Source organism: Lagopus muta, chromosome 12 (genome assembly GCF_023343835.1).
Source record: "Lagopus muta isolate bLagMut1 chromosome 12, bLagMut1 primary, whole genome shotgun sequence".
Lineage (NCBI taxonomy): Eukaryota > Metazoa > Chordata > Aves > Galliformes > Phasianidae > Lagopus > Lagopus muta.
Genome location: NC_064444.1, coordinates 13,088,449 through 13,104,352, shown reverse-complemented (window position 1 = coordinate 13,104,352; position 15,904 = coordinate 13,088,449). Strand labels below are relative to the sequence as shown.

Below are 15,904 nucleotides of genomic sequence, written 5' to 3'. Positions count from 1 at the left end.
TTTGCGATGAAAGCAGTGCTGATAGCATGCAGATGTCGTGGCTGAGGCTGAGCAGCTCCTGCATGGAGCGAAGGTCCCTCCTGGTGCTCGCCCTGCCCACCAGCACGTGGGTGTGCATGTGAGGGGCCGGGGTACCGCTAGGCCTGTGCAAGGAGTGAAGAAGCGCGGGGCCCTGGGAGTCACGACAGGTGCATACATTTCCATAGACACATGTTTGAGAGGAGGCTGCCCACGGCAGCATGGCCAAATTCAGAGCCTTGCTCGGGCCTCAGCTCTGCTGGCTGCAGCACGCCTGAACGCTCACCCACGGTGCAGAGCGAGATAAGTACGTGTCCCTTCAGCATTTTATGAAACAAAGTAATGCAGATATCTATAAGTGAGACATGACATGAAGCGTACAGATAGTAAGTTTGGAATAGTTCTGGGAGTTAAGAATTTACATGTCTTTATTAATTATTAGATGTTATTAGTGAGTGACTAAGGAACTGGGAAGCTCTAAGCGTTCTTTTGAAGTAGCGTACCCAAATTAGGCTAAATAAATAAATAAATCTGAAAATGTCGGGAAATGTCTGCTCTAATGAATTTTCTAAATACACAAATCACACTTATTAAATCAGTGGATCTTTTAGCTGTAAAAATATTATTACTGTTACACAGGGGAAATCCATTCAGAATTATAAAATATTTGGAAACTCTTTCTATGTTTCTTCTTGGTGGGAAGGTTGTAAGACTAATACCAACAGAAGAGAGTATGAAGTTTTAGAAGACAGCTTTCCCCCTTTTGTACATGTGCCAGTTCTCAATAAGAACTGTGTTCTCTTTTCAATTCTTGTTTAAAATAAACTGTGTGTATAACAAGACCTTGAAATTTATTTATGGTATGTTAGCACTAAGGACGAATTGTTAAGGGGTCATAAAAAATATTAGTTTCCACTTTATGGAAGCACCGTCGATTTTTCTTCAAATTAAACTTGATGCTATGAGGGGATATATGTGATGTATAAAACTTTCTCTCCCTCATTTCTTTCACCACAATGCAGCCAACCAATGCTGTCTTCCATGGGGACAAATCTCTGGTGGAGAGCTCTCCCCAGCCTGGGTGATACTGGCCCGCAAGGGGCTCCATGTGTGGAGCACTTCCATAGGCTCCCAGGCATTCTGCTCATGGTGAGGGAGGTGCTGGATTCCCCACATATGAGCTGTCAGAGCTGCTTTTATCTGCCCTTTATCTATATTTCACCCTAACGTGTTTAATTTATACCCGTTGTGTGTTCCTTCATCAAAATATTAAGGCTTGTACACAAGAAAGACTGACCTTCATGTTAGCGTCGAAGAGGCAGTTCAGAAGGGTATATTGTTTTATTATTGAAATACAATTTATGAACCAGAAATGATCATAGATGCAAATTTATACTTTGCACATTTTTTTTTCTTAATAAGAATATGTATATTTTCATCTGGGGAGAAAGCAGCATTAAAATGAGAGCGCCTGGGGAGCGTTGCCACACACACACGCATGCACACGCCTGCATGCCAGAGCCCCAGCGAGCCGATGCTGAGCGCCGAGCTCCTACCCGTGGCCCAGCCCGCACCTCCCGGGCAGCTGGCCCCAGCTGGTCCCAGTGCTGGCACGGTTGTGCTTTGGGAACTTGTTTCCTTCTGACTGGGACCGGCACCACAGAGGAGGGTAAGGGGAAATAACACCACTCACCAGATGGGTTTTTCCAAGCCCTCGCAGCTCTCGTTAACGTGGCTGGTCAGGAAAAGCCTTCTCTCTTCCTTTTCCTGTGCTACCTGCTCTGAAAACAGAGCTGACTAGTTAAAAAATGCCCAGGTCTGAAGGAGTAGCAGTAAAAATCAGTGTATTTCTTGAGGCCGAGGTGTTGAAATCTGGCTGAAGGTTTTCTTCCAGCTCTGACAAGCAGCCCCAGTGCTGAATGGGGTGTTGGGGACAGTAGGGGCATGATGCTGCACAGCATGCTTGGGCCGGTGGCAGGGTGAGGAGGTAGTTGTGAAGGGTAGAGGCCATTGGCAGCAATGGGGAGCAGGCTGCTCCTGATGCATGAGGTCTGCTGTCCCCAGGGCAGGAGGTGGGGTAAGGGGCTGCAGCCCGCTGCTCAGCTGCAAGGCCTTGTGGCCGCTTCTGTTCTTCCCGGGGTTGGTTCCTATTGCCGTATAAAAGTGCTTGTAAACTGATTTCAAAATGCTCCTCTTTCTTTGCACCATCAGTTTGTGTTAAATGTGAGCCCTCAGTGTCCTTATTAGCTGCCTCAAGACAGGGCCAGCCCATGTAAATTATTTTATTAGGTGTCTTGTTTATAGAGAAACTTTATAGCCCAAATGTAAAAACAGTGCACTTTCCTGTCTATTTTTTCTTTCCTAGGGAAGCAAAATATGCAATAGCTCTGGCGTGGTGAGGCTCTGCACCCCTTATTGTGAAGCCCAATGTTTTTGCTCCAGTTTCATTCCAAAACTTCACTTCATTGTGGCCATTTCTTTGTATATGGGAAACTGCAGCTTGTAAGTTCAGCCCCAGCATTAAGATCCTGGCTGTGAGTTGTAGGTGTGCTAATTCCCCCTTTCTCTGCTTTGTCAAATGAATTACTCCAATTTCAACACGTAAACGTTTTTGTCCTCCAACAGCATTCCAGATGGAACAAGAACATTTAAACTGTTGGTTGCTGAAGTCAAGTGTGCGGTTTTATGAGCAACGTGGGGGACGTCAGATTCACCTGTTTTCTTTCACTCGAGCTGTAAAACGCCTGTTTACTCATAGTAGATCTATTTCTGAAAGAAGGCGCAGACACTATGGTGACAGTTGCCTTAGAAATGCACATAATGAGCAAGAAGCATGCCTGTAGGCAGCCGGCGCTCCTGCCTGCAGCCCCTGCCCTGTGCCCCCCCCCCCGCCACCATGGGCTGCACACCCCGGGGCGCTCCGTCCGTCTGCAGCAGTGCCAAGGGCATTGGAGGGGATGGGGTGAGAGGTGCTCCCGAATCTGTAACACACACACAGGTGCCTCCTGGTCCACTTCTAAGAACTGTAACCTTTGTTTTATGTGTGTTATTCATGTAAGACGCTGATCTGAGAGTAAACTGAAATAGTGGCTGCAGTGTATTACACTATGCACTCGTATTTATTTACATAATAGATTTTGATGGGAAATGCATATGTGCAGTAGTGTCTGTGAATTAGAAACAAAAACTAAATGTGAGCACTGGGAATGGATTTTCGGGGGCTGGGGAGTGAGGTGCGTGGGTCACAGGAAGGTGTGATGGTGAGCCACTGTGTGAGTCCTGCAGGTTGCTGCCTCATGACCAGAGGCTGTCCGTCGGGTTCTCCCCTTATCTGCCTGCAGTTGTACCAAGTTCCACTGCGGTGTCTGAAGACCCAGGCCTGTTAGCTGCGTGCAGATTTACGGCGCGGGTTTAAGCTAATGGGTACTTATCAGGCAGGCTGTATTTGGTGATCGTCCATCATTTGCTCATTAAACAGTGTATCTAAGTGATTCTCATTTCCTCCCTGCCATGTCTGGAAAGGAGGAAACTAGACACATTACGATGGAATATTAATGTCCTGGAGGATTAAGCCACCCATAATTAGATCTTCTTTGCATAAACCTGCTAGTGCTACCTTATTTTGTTGTTTGTTTTGCTCTTCTTAATCATCTTCACATCTCTTTCTCTTCCCAAATCTTTTTTTTCATTTCTTTCCCAGTTTTCCTTTGTAATGCTATTCCATTTGTCTCATCCTTCTTCCTTTTTCTTTTCCCCTGACCTACTGAGCACAGCAGCCTGGGTTTCCCCACTCCTCCCTCCTCCACACAAAAAGGCTGACTTTGCCAGCAAAAGCCACTCTCCCTGCCAAGCCCTGTTACTGACTTTGGAGAAAAGCAGCTAGAGAACTTGTGCAAATCCAGGCTCTGAACTACCTAAATAAGCCGAATCAGTAAACCCCCATGTCTTATTTCCTGGCTTTCTGGCCCATGAAATCACTAGTGGATAATGGTCCTATTTAAAAGGAAAAATGCTGCTCAGGCACTATTGATGGCTGATAGGACTGGGCAGTCATTGGGCTGCACTGAAAGCAGGGAACTTGTGGATCCTGGGGCAGGGCGAGGAATGGCATGGCATATCCCTTCCAGCTGAAGGGATGGAGGATGCACCCAGACACACTCACTGATACTGTTCCCTGTGCCCCACAAACTCTTCTGTTCCCATATGAGGTGGGTAAGTCTCCTTATGGCACTGTGCTCCTGGCATAAGTCAGCTCTATGCCCACAGCAGCACCAAAGTCAGCTAGTTTTCATCCTGCTTCCCTTCCCTGTTCCTTGCACATCTGTGTGTTTTGCAGACTTCTACCTCACAGGTGTTCCCAGGTGGAGAATCTAGCAGGAGCACCTAAGCAGGAGGTAGGGAAGGCTTTGAGATGAGCCAGGAGATACGGTGAGCTGGCTTCTCCAAAGCAGCAGATTACAAGCATTTTCCTTTCTTGTTGCATTCCACTACCAGCTGTGGCAGCCCTGTTTGGGCAGGGTTCTGTGCTGCAGGTGGGGCAGGATGGGAGCATCCTGTGCTCTCCTCTTCCTCCAAGCCAGAGTGGCACCAGTGCTGTCAGCACTCGGACTCTGGGCTGGGTGCTTTAGCTTGGGTTTTTGGCATGGCCCCAGCCGGCAGCATGCCTCCTGGCTGGTCCCTGCACCACTGCAGTTGTGGCTGTTTAGTGAGCATACCAGGGGGTTCTTGTATTACGGGAAGGATTAAAATGGCCTACAAAAGCCTATGTGATAGGGTAAGGGAGTACACGCATGCCATCTCGGTTGCTCAGAGCTGCTGCTCACTTGTAAACCTGATTGCATTTAGAAATCAACATCTGTTTCAGAAGCTTCTCTTTGATAAGGTTAACTTATTTCCTGGGAACAATAAAGTGTTAAATAAGCACTATGGCTACAGATGGAGTGCAGGTAAATAGTAGCTCTCGCTTTTGGGGAGGTGGATGTTACATCCTGTCAGAAGTTTCTCTGAGCACAAAAAACCCAAATCTTTGTGCCTGCAGCTCTCGTGACCTAGCAATTAAATCAGCATCCTTGGGGAGCATCTGAGACAAGCGGGCCAAAGGCAAATATTTGGAGTGTGCGGGGGTGTTGTGCCACAATGTCACCCCTCCACTACACTGACTTTGCTCTGGCTCCCTCCTCCTCCCTGCTCTGGAGGCATAGCAAAGCCACAGTGCTGGGGAGTAATGGAAGCAGAAGCAGACTGGTGTGGGTGCTGTGGTCCCCCTTTTTTTCCTAATTGCCTGCATGGTGGGCTTGGCACAGTGGCCTTGCTGATGTATCTCAGTGCTATTTTGTCAGTGATACCTAGGGCTGAGTATCCATCCTCCAGCTGGAGTGATGCTGCAAAGCGGGAAACTGCCCAAAGCGCTTCAAAAGGTCACGTGGAGGGAGCAGGTATGGGTGGCATTAGGAGTGTAATTACAGAGCAACTTCTGTTGTTGCAATCATGCAGCATGATCTGGGGAGAAAATGGGGTGAGTTTGTGAAGGAAAACAGGAAGCATCCAATGAAAAACATGTGTAGCGTGTCTGTGAACATTCTGCCCAAATTTAGCGTTAGTGACTTTGGGTGGCTCCATTTTTCAGTGTTCAAGATGAAACGCTTTCCCTCCCGCGCCATGCCAGTTCCCCGTGGCGTTCCCCTGCTGCGGGGCCGTGCCGTGCCCATGCCCTGCTGGCGTCGGAGCTGTGGGGCTGTGCCTGTGGGCTCTGTGGGGAACCACACGGATACAGGCCGGCTCCCTGCCTTTGGTCACTGTGATTGGCTGGTGTGTCACAGAGAGCATATTTTCCTGCTAGTAAAATGGGAGTTATTTTACTGTGCAATGTATTGTGGAGAGTAATCATGTTGGATGCTTTGTACCTCTTCGTGGGCTTTTTTCCTCATTACTGCTGCTTAGATAATAGCATCCACAAAGTGAGTGTTAATGCAAACTGGTCACCTGAGTCAAACTAGCTTTCAAGGAATAATGGCCAAAATGCTATGGAACTAAACCTTTAAAAGAAAAATGAACCGAAGAGAATTTCTCTCTGGCTGATAATGTGGGCCAGGGGCCGTTCTGCCTCAGCTATTGGCAGCAAGAGCTGGGAACCACAGGCAAACTTTTCAGCTCCTGGTTGGGCCCATGGAGGAAAGGTGAGCAGAGGCACAGTGGGAGTGGGCACCCTCCCTGCTGTCATAAGGCATGCCTGTGACAGAGCCTGAAAGCTCAGTGCTTTGCTCCAGCCACCCAACCCATCCTTCCCTTTTGTTGAAAACACATTTTAAGGAAAATAAAGTAGGGAACGGTGTCTGGCAAAGGGAACGGCAGCGTGCAACTGGTGACCAGTGCTGATCTCATGTACTGCAACTTGAATATGACTGAATTGTGTACCCTTGCTTATTTTAAGTAATTTTTTTTCTCCCTTCCTTCTGTTAGAAAACATAAAGAAATACAGAATTCCAGCATAAAAGCAGTAATATGAAAAATTATGCAAGCACACCAGCCAAATAACAGTCAAGGATAAAATAAAATTAAAAACTTTCCACTTGTCTGTTTTGAGTTACGTAGATGAAGCATTATTTAGTTTTGGGGCAAAACCCTTCTGACTTTACATGGATTTTAATGTATGGATTTACTTGTGCATGAGTGAAATTGTACTTTTGTTAATTACATCCAGAGTTTTCCTGTTAAAAGATGGGTCAACGTGGAGACAAGATGGCGGTTCACAGAGCACAAAATGGCGGGCGAGCCGCTGTGGGGGAGGAGGTGTGATCCAGCGGGCTCTGCCTGCCTGTGCGCTGTGCCCATAGTGGCTGCAGGAGGCCCACGGTGTTGGGCCTTTCTTACTCTGTCACTCTGCAATTGTCTCACATGCCCTCTAGGCTACTATGGATTTCTTTGGCAAAAGTATAGCTGTGTCTGAAATAGCACTTTGAGCAGAAATAGCAAATTTTCCCCACTAGTAAACTAGCAGCCCTCCGGGCCGGTGCAGTGCCCTTCTGTGCTATGCATGCTGCTTGTGTGGGCTGGATGAGAAATCGAAATTGGGCAAAGCTCTGCCTGTGTAAGCTACCTCCTCTATTCCCAGTGTCTCATTGATGTCGTCAATGACACCAGCCTCACAGACAAGTTTATAGGATACTGGAATTCTTCAAAGGAAAGGAAGGGATTGGGAAAAAGCATAAAATCAAGGATCCTGTGGTGCAAATGTGAATAATCAATGTAAATAATCACTGGAGCAGGTTCCAGAGCTTGGTGTACAGATCCCACCTGGTCAATAGTGCCTGTGTTTGAGGCTTTGCAATATGGCCTTGATTTCATTTGCAGAACTATTTAGAACTTGTGTTCAAATACAGCAGTATTTATATTAAAGGGTGAGAGGCTATTCAGTGCAAGGAATACGTACTTTTCATCAGGAAATGAAGACTCATGATTTACATTCTTTTGGTGTTGCAGTGACATAGTAGGCAGATATAGGTGATCAACTCTTACAACTAAGATGAATTTCTGCAATTACTGCTTCCAAATACATGTCCTGGCAGCAGTGGGGCTGCCACTGGCCTCAATACCAGCAGGATTGGGCTCATTGCTGGCCTTCCTTTTGGCAGCTGATTTCTCCCTTACTTGTAAGAGTGAGATGAAATTTTATAACTCCTAACAGGCAGGCTGTGTACATGTCGCTTGCAAGTGCTGAGCACCTGGCTCTGGCAGCTTTGTATCATCAAGCTTTAAATGCACTTATTTATGACTGCTATATTGCGGAACTTGCTTGAATGTTATAGTAGTATTCTTTTAAAACCCTAAATGTGTTAATGACATACATCAGGCAATTTTCCTCTCATCGGTCAGTTCTTTATGTACTAACTTACCTATTGCAGAATGAATATCAAAAATGAGGTCTGCATTTGCAATGGCAATTTTGTACATGCAAGTTGTTGTGAACATACAAGATTTCAAATGTGCATCTTTAGCTAGGGATACTTAAACCTCTATTAAAATTTCACATGAACCTGTCCAGGGAGAAACTGCAGGCAGAAATCTCATACTTCAGTTAGAATGTAGGCAAAAACTCCTCGCTGAATTTCTACCTTATGAATTATTTTATAGAAAGCAGTAAGTTCTTTGGTTTTGTGGTGGTCTGTTAGAATACTTAATGTAATCTTGGACCTAGATTTCTGATGACTTTGCTTTTTAGTTGGTTCTTTTATATGGTTTTTCACAACATATTTTTGTTCTTTTTCAGTTGAAGAGGGCGAATCTTCGGATTTTGCTTTGAACTGGGACTCATCAGTGACTCAATCAGGTAAATATTTTAGGTTCTTCTGATTGCAAAAACTGCCAGAAAGCTGCCAGGCTTTTTACAGGAACTGTATTTTGTATGTCACATTCCTGTCTTCAATCCAAGACTACCCACTGCAACACAATTTTTATATCAGTTCCATATGGTCAATAAAATCTATTACATACAGAGACTAATATACTCTTATCCTCTGGAGAGCCATTCCTCCTTCTTGTGGGCACACTGAAGCGGGTTGTGATTTCTCCAGTATAACCACTTTGAAGTTTTTTGCAGTGGGCACTGTTGCACATTCATTCCAATCTAATTACATAAAAGCAGCTTTAACAGGAATTTTAAACTGCAGTCTCAACTGGAATGTGTGTGTTTCTCCTCTCAGAGGAAATTGGAAAGTACTGTCGGAGCTGGAGGATGAAAGTGGTACATTGCCATGGCAGAGACATTGAACACGCAAAGCAGCTTTTGCTCTCTTTGATAGCAAGAGCACTTAAAACATGTGTCTGGAATGTGCTCATTTGTATTGCACTGAAAATGTGAATGAAGAGAGTCTTAAAGCATGCTGGTGCGTAGCTACGTAATGTGTGTTGATAACGTAAATGTAATCAGCCGATTGGCTTACGTTCAAAGGTCGGGGGAAGTAACCAGTTATGTCCCAGAGCTGTGTGCCATGTGTGCTGATTTTTACTACCTTTTACATCTCTAAGGGTAACGGGATCATCAGAATGTTTTTGACTCTTGAAGCTGTTAACTCCATTTCCCTGCCCCCCTCTTGACGAGGGTGCTCTTAGAGACTGGGCAGTGGTATGGGAGCCATTCTCAAACTGAGTGTTAATGTGAGAATAAAGAGGTGCTGCCTTCCCGTTCTGTGCAGGCTGTGTGGCACTCAGCAGCAGAACAGCCTGCAGGAGGCCTCTGCCGTGGCAGCAGCATCTGGTGGCTTGGCATGGCACGTTCTTCATGGAACGGGCACCCCTTCCTGCGTGCAAAGCTGTCCTGGGGTCCTTGGGTGGCCAGCATTGCCCTAGGGGCCCCTTTGTGCCTTCAACTTCCCCTGTTCTGCTGTCCCCCTGCTGCCACCAGCCCTGGGTCATGTTTGGCTCTGCACAGGCTGAGGTTCCAAATAGTAACAGTAGCGATGGCTTCTGTTCAGAGTGGAAATTAATTTGGGATTTGTGGACCATATTGGTGACTAGGCTGTAGGTAACAAAGCCTATAAGAGGCTTTTCCCAAATTAGTTGGGTCTGCTTCATTTCTCCTTATTTAGTCCTATAATTATAGCCCTCATTCAAGACATCAGATGTGAGGAGAAATGTTTTGAATGTGTGGTTTATGGCAGCTTAAAGAAAATGGGTGCTAATTGACAGGTTTTCCTTTCAGTATGGTCAGTAGGTACAGGCTTCCATCTGACATGCGCGTCAGGGTACAACTTGTTCTGTAAGCAGAGGGCAGGAGCTGCAGACTGACACACAACTGAGCAATGGCAAAGACAGTGCGGAAAGCTGGAGTGCATAGCAGTGCAGTGTAGCAGCTCTTGTGCAGTACATGGCCCTGGCTGCAGCCACTAAGAGAGGCTTGCCCCAGCCCACAGCACCTCGTCACACTCTGTGATCTTCCTGTTTGTATTAGCTCAAGAAGGTTGATGCTGAACTTCAGCAATGGATGAAAAACATTCTTCATTCATGCCCCTTCCTTCCCCAGCCCCAAATGACAAGATTGCCTCCCCTATAGAAAAAAAAACCAAACAACTAAAAGCACAAAAAACTGACTTATTAAACTCAGTTGCTAGATGTTTCAAGTTAACATAATTCTCTGCTTTCTTCTCCGGCATGTTAGCACATCTTTGTGTGCAAACACTCTCAAAGTGACTCCTGGGAAGTTGGTGCTTGGCGGGCTGCTGCCAGCACTGGGTGAACATGGGATGGCACTGGGCACTGTTATGTGCAGGGTTGTTTTAATGCTTATGCATTCCAGCTGAGGGAGAGAAGGTGTTCTGCTGCTGTAGCTTGCTTTTCTCACCAAGCCAGCACAAGCAATGCTGGAAGTGCTCTTGGAGAGGCCAAGAATTGAGAGAATACAATGAGATTGTCCCTGATGCAGGAATTGCTCTCAGTGCCCATCAGGCCCATTTGTAAGGGGCATGCTGCCAACTTCCTCTGAAGTTCTCATCCTCATTTTTTCTTAATGCAGAACAAGAAAAGGCCTCCCTTGCCTTGTCACCCTGAGGACCCAGCTTGGTGGGCTGCCTCTGTCCCAGTGGAGCAATGCAGAGAGGACCCCCCTCCCCTGCTGCCCCCACTCTGCCCTGCATGGGGCTTGATGCTGCCTCCAGGCCAAGAAACCAGGGTTCTGCCTCTGCCTGACTGGACCCTTGCTTTGCAGACTGCATTGCTGTTGTAATACATCACAAGAGCATTATCTTGAGGAGTAGCAAGGGACACTTTAAAGAAGTAAAAAGTCTTACTAAATATATAGAGAATTTAAGGCATTTTAAAGACCTATGGAAGCATTTTGCATGGGGATTGCTGGGGAGTTTCTCATTAGCCTGGCTGTTGGGCCCTGGGGAAGCTCAGCCAAATTGTCTGGGGCACACAGAGCAGATTCTGCATTCTCCTTGGGATCCCTGCAGACCTAAAAGCCTGAATTTTTGTGTCTGCTCTTGAGGAGATGGAGGTATCTTTGCTAGCAGCTACAAGCTGGGATACTGAGGGCCTGGGGAACAGGGCTGGTGACACACAGTGGGTGCTGGGGATGAGTGGCACTGAGCTCCCGTGCATGTGAGAGCTTGCTTTGTCCAGGATCCTGTGTGAGGATTTGAACTGCCTTCTACTATTTCTTTTAAAGTTTCTCTCATTTAAGAGAGAAGAAAGAAAAAAAAAAAGCAGCAACTTTTGAGAAACAAACCACAGAATAATACAAAACAAACCCCAGCCTGCAGTCACGCCTTTCCCACTCTTCCACTTTGCATGACATCTCCCAGCAATGTAAATCTCACCTCTCACTTGGTGCCCCAGTACAGGAACAATTCTGTGCTGCTTGGGGACCAGCAGAGCCTGCATGGTGCTGAGATGGCTGGTGTCTGATGCATGGCATCTCCCTTAGATGGCAGAACTCCGGAAAAAACCTGCAGGCGCTCTCTAAATGAAATTTGGGATACTTTACTGCTGCAGAACTTTGAGGAGTTCAGTAACAACTCATCAAGCATTATAAACCTTTTGTCTTGCATATACTCTGAAATTGCTTGTCCTGAGTGCCTTCATAGGCCAATTTCACTGGTAAATCAATACTACCACGTTCTGGCTGCAGGTACGCAAAGATTTCCAAAGAAATGAAACCCTTGAACTGTATTAGCAAAGAGCAGTTCGCTAACAAAGTCAGGAGACTTTGGTAACTTCTCTTAGTTGCGCATTTTTTTTTTTTTTCCAGCCTATGATGGAAGGTTTCGTCTGACAGATTCCTGATAGCAGGAGGAGCTTTTGGTGGAGGTGTGGGGTTCCCATGGTCTGACCCACACCCTGCACCTGCAGCACCTCTGGAGCAGACACAAAACCCAAGCTCCCTGGCTAGCATTGGATCAGTACGGATGTGTGGTGGTGCCAGGGGGGGCTGGGGCCTCCTGCAAGGGAGAGCAGCCCTCAGATGCGAACATAGCTTGTGTGACAGGATTTAAATCAGCAGCACACACCTGTGTATTATGGCATTTCCTAGAAAATACTTACTATTAAAAATGTGAATTGGGAAAATTATAGCAATAGCATAAAGGAGAAGAATTAATTTCCATGGTAAAAGAGGAGAGGAAAAAAAAACCTCATTTGGAAGGGAGGTACAGTGCGCTACCCTCCATCTACCCACCCTTTCACTTTGAAAGCAAATCTGCTTAAGAGAAGCCAAGCGAGGTGGTGAGTCACTTTAGGGTTACTGGACTTCCTCACCATGAAAGCCAGAGCCCAAGGTGTTCCTGCAGCCCCACAGTGCTGGAAGGACTGTCCTCGGCATCGCTTAGCCCTGTGGGAGCCAGCAGTCAAACCAGCAGCAAGGTCCTTGGGTTGGCCCCAGGTCCTGTGAGCTGGGTGGGGCCCCAGGTCTAGGCGATGTCCCCATGGGACCATCCTGCCAGGACTGAGGCCTTCTGAGCCCTCATCACGTGTTCAGCACCCACTGGCATGCCTGTCCTGCCGTGGTGCATGGTAGCCCTGCTTCTTCTGTTCCACTCCATGCTCCTCCTCTGCATTCTGTTCTCCTGTGGTGCTACCTGGTCACCTCATTCTCCACAAGCAAAGAGATGGGGTTAGATGAACATTTACTGTGATTTCAGATGAAAATTGCATCTGTTGTTTACAACAGCCTTCAGGGCATAACTAGCAGTAATGGGCTAAAGTAGAGAGAAGGAGATCCTGGACTGAATTTCAAGAAACAGCTCCCAGTAGTGAGATCTAACAGGCTCTGGTATTATCTCCCATCACTCCGGTCATTTTCAAACCATACCGGACAAAGTGCTTGAAAACATGCTGTAGGAATGGCCTTACATTGCAGAGGGATGGATAAGATCACCTGATAAATCCTTCTTATCTCTAATATATCCAGCTTTGCCACACTCTAGATTTGCTAATATCCTGCAGATCTGGGGACAGATGCAGACTGAGCACTCTGCCAAAGCGCTTCTATGTGGGATCTCAAAGCACTTTACAGACACTAATCAAGCCTCCCAGCCAAGCAGAGAGTATTCCTGGTGCCCCGTCCCATGTGACTTTGCCTTTGCTTTGTGCATTGTGCCACTGAACATCTTGCCTGAGCTCTAGCTCCTGGATGTGCTCAAATCTTCTTCAGGACTGAGGCATTGCAGGTCCCAGCCTGCTTTGGCAGGGCTGAGTGCAGCCACAGCCATGCAGCTGCAGGAGAAGGCTGCAGTGGGGTTTCCCTCGGTGGAAGCAGATGGCTGAAGGGCTGACGGGAAATCTCCTGGTAAACAGTTTATTTGCTCCTCCTGCACTTCTTCAGCTAATTCACTCATTGCAGTTGTTTCTGGTAGCTCAGAGTTCCCAGTCTCAATACATGTAAAACAGGAATGAAGAATATATTATACTGGAGAAAAATCAATACAAAAATAATGCCACAGTTATAGATCATTCACACTGAAAATAAAGCAAATTTTCCCAGCCATCAGAATGGGATTTTATAAACTAAGTTGAAAAATAAGGAAAACAAATGGAATAAACGAACTCTGCTCAGTTATCTGGAGTGTGTAAGGATATTGGTAAGGAACTCTGCAGTGAGGAACTGCACAAAACTTGTGGTGCTCTGTTGAAATAATCCTTGCTTATTCAGTAGAGGAGACTCACATCGTTTGGGTTGGAAGGGACCTCTAGTGGGTTTTGATCAACATTGGCCTGCCTTGTAAGTGTTGAGGTAACCACTGCTTCTGAATTTTGAGTTAAATTGTCTTTAACTGTTAAGCTTATTACAGAGCAAGAGTGTACGTATGGTTATTGTAGTGTATGGATGTGCAGGAGAAGAAGGGTAAAGACTCATAGAAAAAAAATTGAAGATAATATGGCCTGAAATTTCCCATACTAGAAGATACATTTGAATTTCTGTCCTTTAGCATCTTCAGGAACCTTTGCAGGACTGGCTACAAGCAATTACAATGTCACTGTCAAAGGAAGCAAACTCATCTCAGTATCTGATATTTGTTGTCTGTAAATTCAAATGAGAAAACTGCTAAGTGGGAGAAGTTATAATGAGATTTGGCTCTCCAATCTCATTCTGTCCACATGAGACTCATGGCTCTCATGTGGAGACAAGCAACCTGTGTCTTGTCAGGGCCAAGCAGCAACACGGCGCAGATGTGCCAGATGTGTGCAGGGGACCTGTGGGATGGGATGTGCATGGGTGCAGCACCTGGCGTGCCCTGCTCTGTGCACTGCTGCACACATTGTGGTCACTGCCAGGGCACCTGTGTGCCTCCTGTGTCACCCATTGGTCCCCCTTCCTCACAGGGTGGCTTTGGTATTCATTAATAGCAATGATTAGACAGCCACATAATGCTGAGGAGAGGAAAAACCCGCGTGCTTTACTTGGAAGTGCTATCTGTGCTGTATAGAGCCCTGACAAGATCAAGGCTCTAATTAAATTATCTGGCACGTGGACAATTCTGTTGTAAGATCTGCTGAGCTAATGCGTGGCTGTTAGCTGGTACAGGCGCTGAATCAGAAGCACCAATGAGACTATTTGCAGCCTGCTTTAAAAAATTCTAGTGCGTTGTGAAGCCTGTATCGTTAATTGCCCGTTAGCACATTGTAATTGCTGTAATTCTTTGCAAGTAAAATGATGTGAAGGACTCAACATTGCACTGTTCTTACCACTTCACACGTTGGTGATCCACTGTGTCCTCCACTCAGAGTTTTGCTAGGTATCCTGACAACCAGACAGCTGCTGGCAGCCCACTCCCACCCTTGGGCTCACTGCTTCACACAGGCTTTGGGCGTAGTGGGGCTGTCACACACTGTGTGCACAAAGACGGCACGGCAGTGAGCCTCGACCACTGGCCGGAGCCTTGGGCAGTGTTGCCTGGCTGTGAGCCCCAGTGCTGCCCGCCTGTGGCTGCCCCGTGCAGCTAAGTGGGCCAGGAGCTCCTCCGGGTGGGATTAGGGGGACGTGTAATAGATGAGAGATCAAAAATGTTAATTAAGAAATGGTCTCTTCTAATAAGATGCCTTCAAGGGCATGGCACCAAAAATGAGGAAATATCTCATTTTGGCAGCAGCACTGGGGCTTAATGAGGCTGGGGTGCAGGGTAAGGGGACGAGGACTGAAGGCCTCCTGCTGAAGGCATCTCCTTCAGAAGGAAGAAGTCAATTAGCAATAAAATTGTAAATATAACAGCCAGAACTGTGTTACTTCAGTGCTACACAACAGAACGTGTGTTGGGCATATGTGCTTCAGCTTCATCTTTTCTTGAGGACATGTCAGCTTTGTGAGTGATGGAGATGGGCAACTCCAATGTATCGATATTTAAGCAGCAAAAGAGAAATTCAACTGAAAGTAACCACTTTTTTTTTGGAAGCTTTGGTACATCAGAAGTGAATCTGTGCAATGCATTTTTCTCACTTAATTGCTGAGATAGGGAAGTCTGCACCTTTGCTGCAGGCACAGTGTTTGGGGAGCGCTCAGTGCTCTGCGGAGGGACAGAGAGGCACAGCCTGGAGCTCTCATATCCAGCCCCTGCAGAGGGGAGAAGCTTGTGTTTTATAAATAAACTGGTATGCAACTGTTACTATGTTAAAAACCCAAAGGGTGCTTTTGAAGGCTGTATTGCTTATTACATCACTATCACTGAGGAAAACACATTCTTTCTTAAACTTTAGCATCCTCTTTGCGAGTCTGCTCTTAGATTTTCTAGTTTCTAGTTTTCTAGAAACTAGAGTTTCTAGTAACTCATCAGAGACCCCAGAAGGAAGAAGCAGACATTTAGCGGCACTTTCCCTTGCAGATGGATGGTGGGATTCCACGTCCTGCTTCACCCTGCACTCCCTCTCTGGATGCCTTGGTGCTGAAAGTGGCAGCATCTGC

The 15,904-nt window shown here is 46.5% G+C and overlaps 1 protein-coding gene across 3 annotated transcripts in view; it reads left to right on the top strand.

The window, feature by feature from the left end:
• Window positions 1–15,904, top strand: part of ZNF423 (zinc finger protein 423) — a 196,866-nt gene that overhangs the window by 24,484 nt on the left and 156,478 nt on the right. For all 3 annotated transcript variants that reach the window (XM_048958348.1, XM_048958344.1, XM_048958343.1), the window contains exon 2: window positions 8,285–8,344. Coding sequence is in view for 2 of the 3 variants with exons in the window: in XM_048958344.1 (XP_048814301.1) it covers window positions 8,285–8,344 (60 nt within the window). In the remaining variant the exon portion in view is untranslated. The remainder of the gene's footprint in view (window positions 1–8,284; window positions 8,345–15,904) is intronic.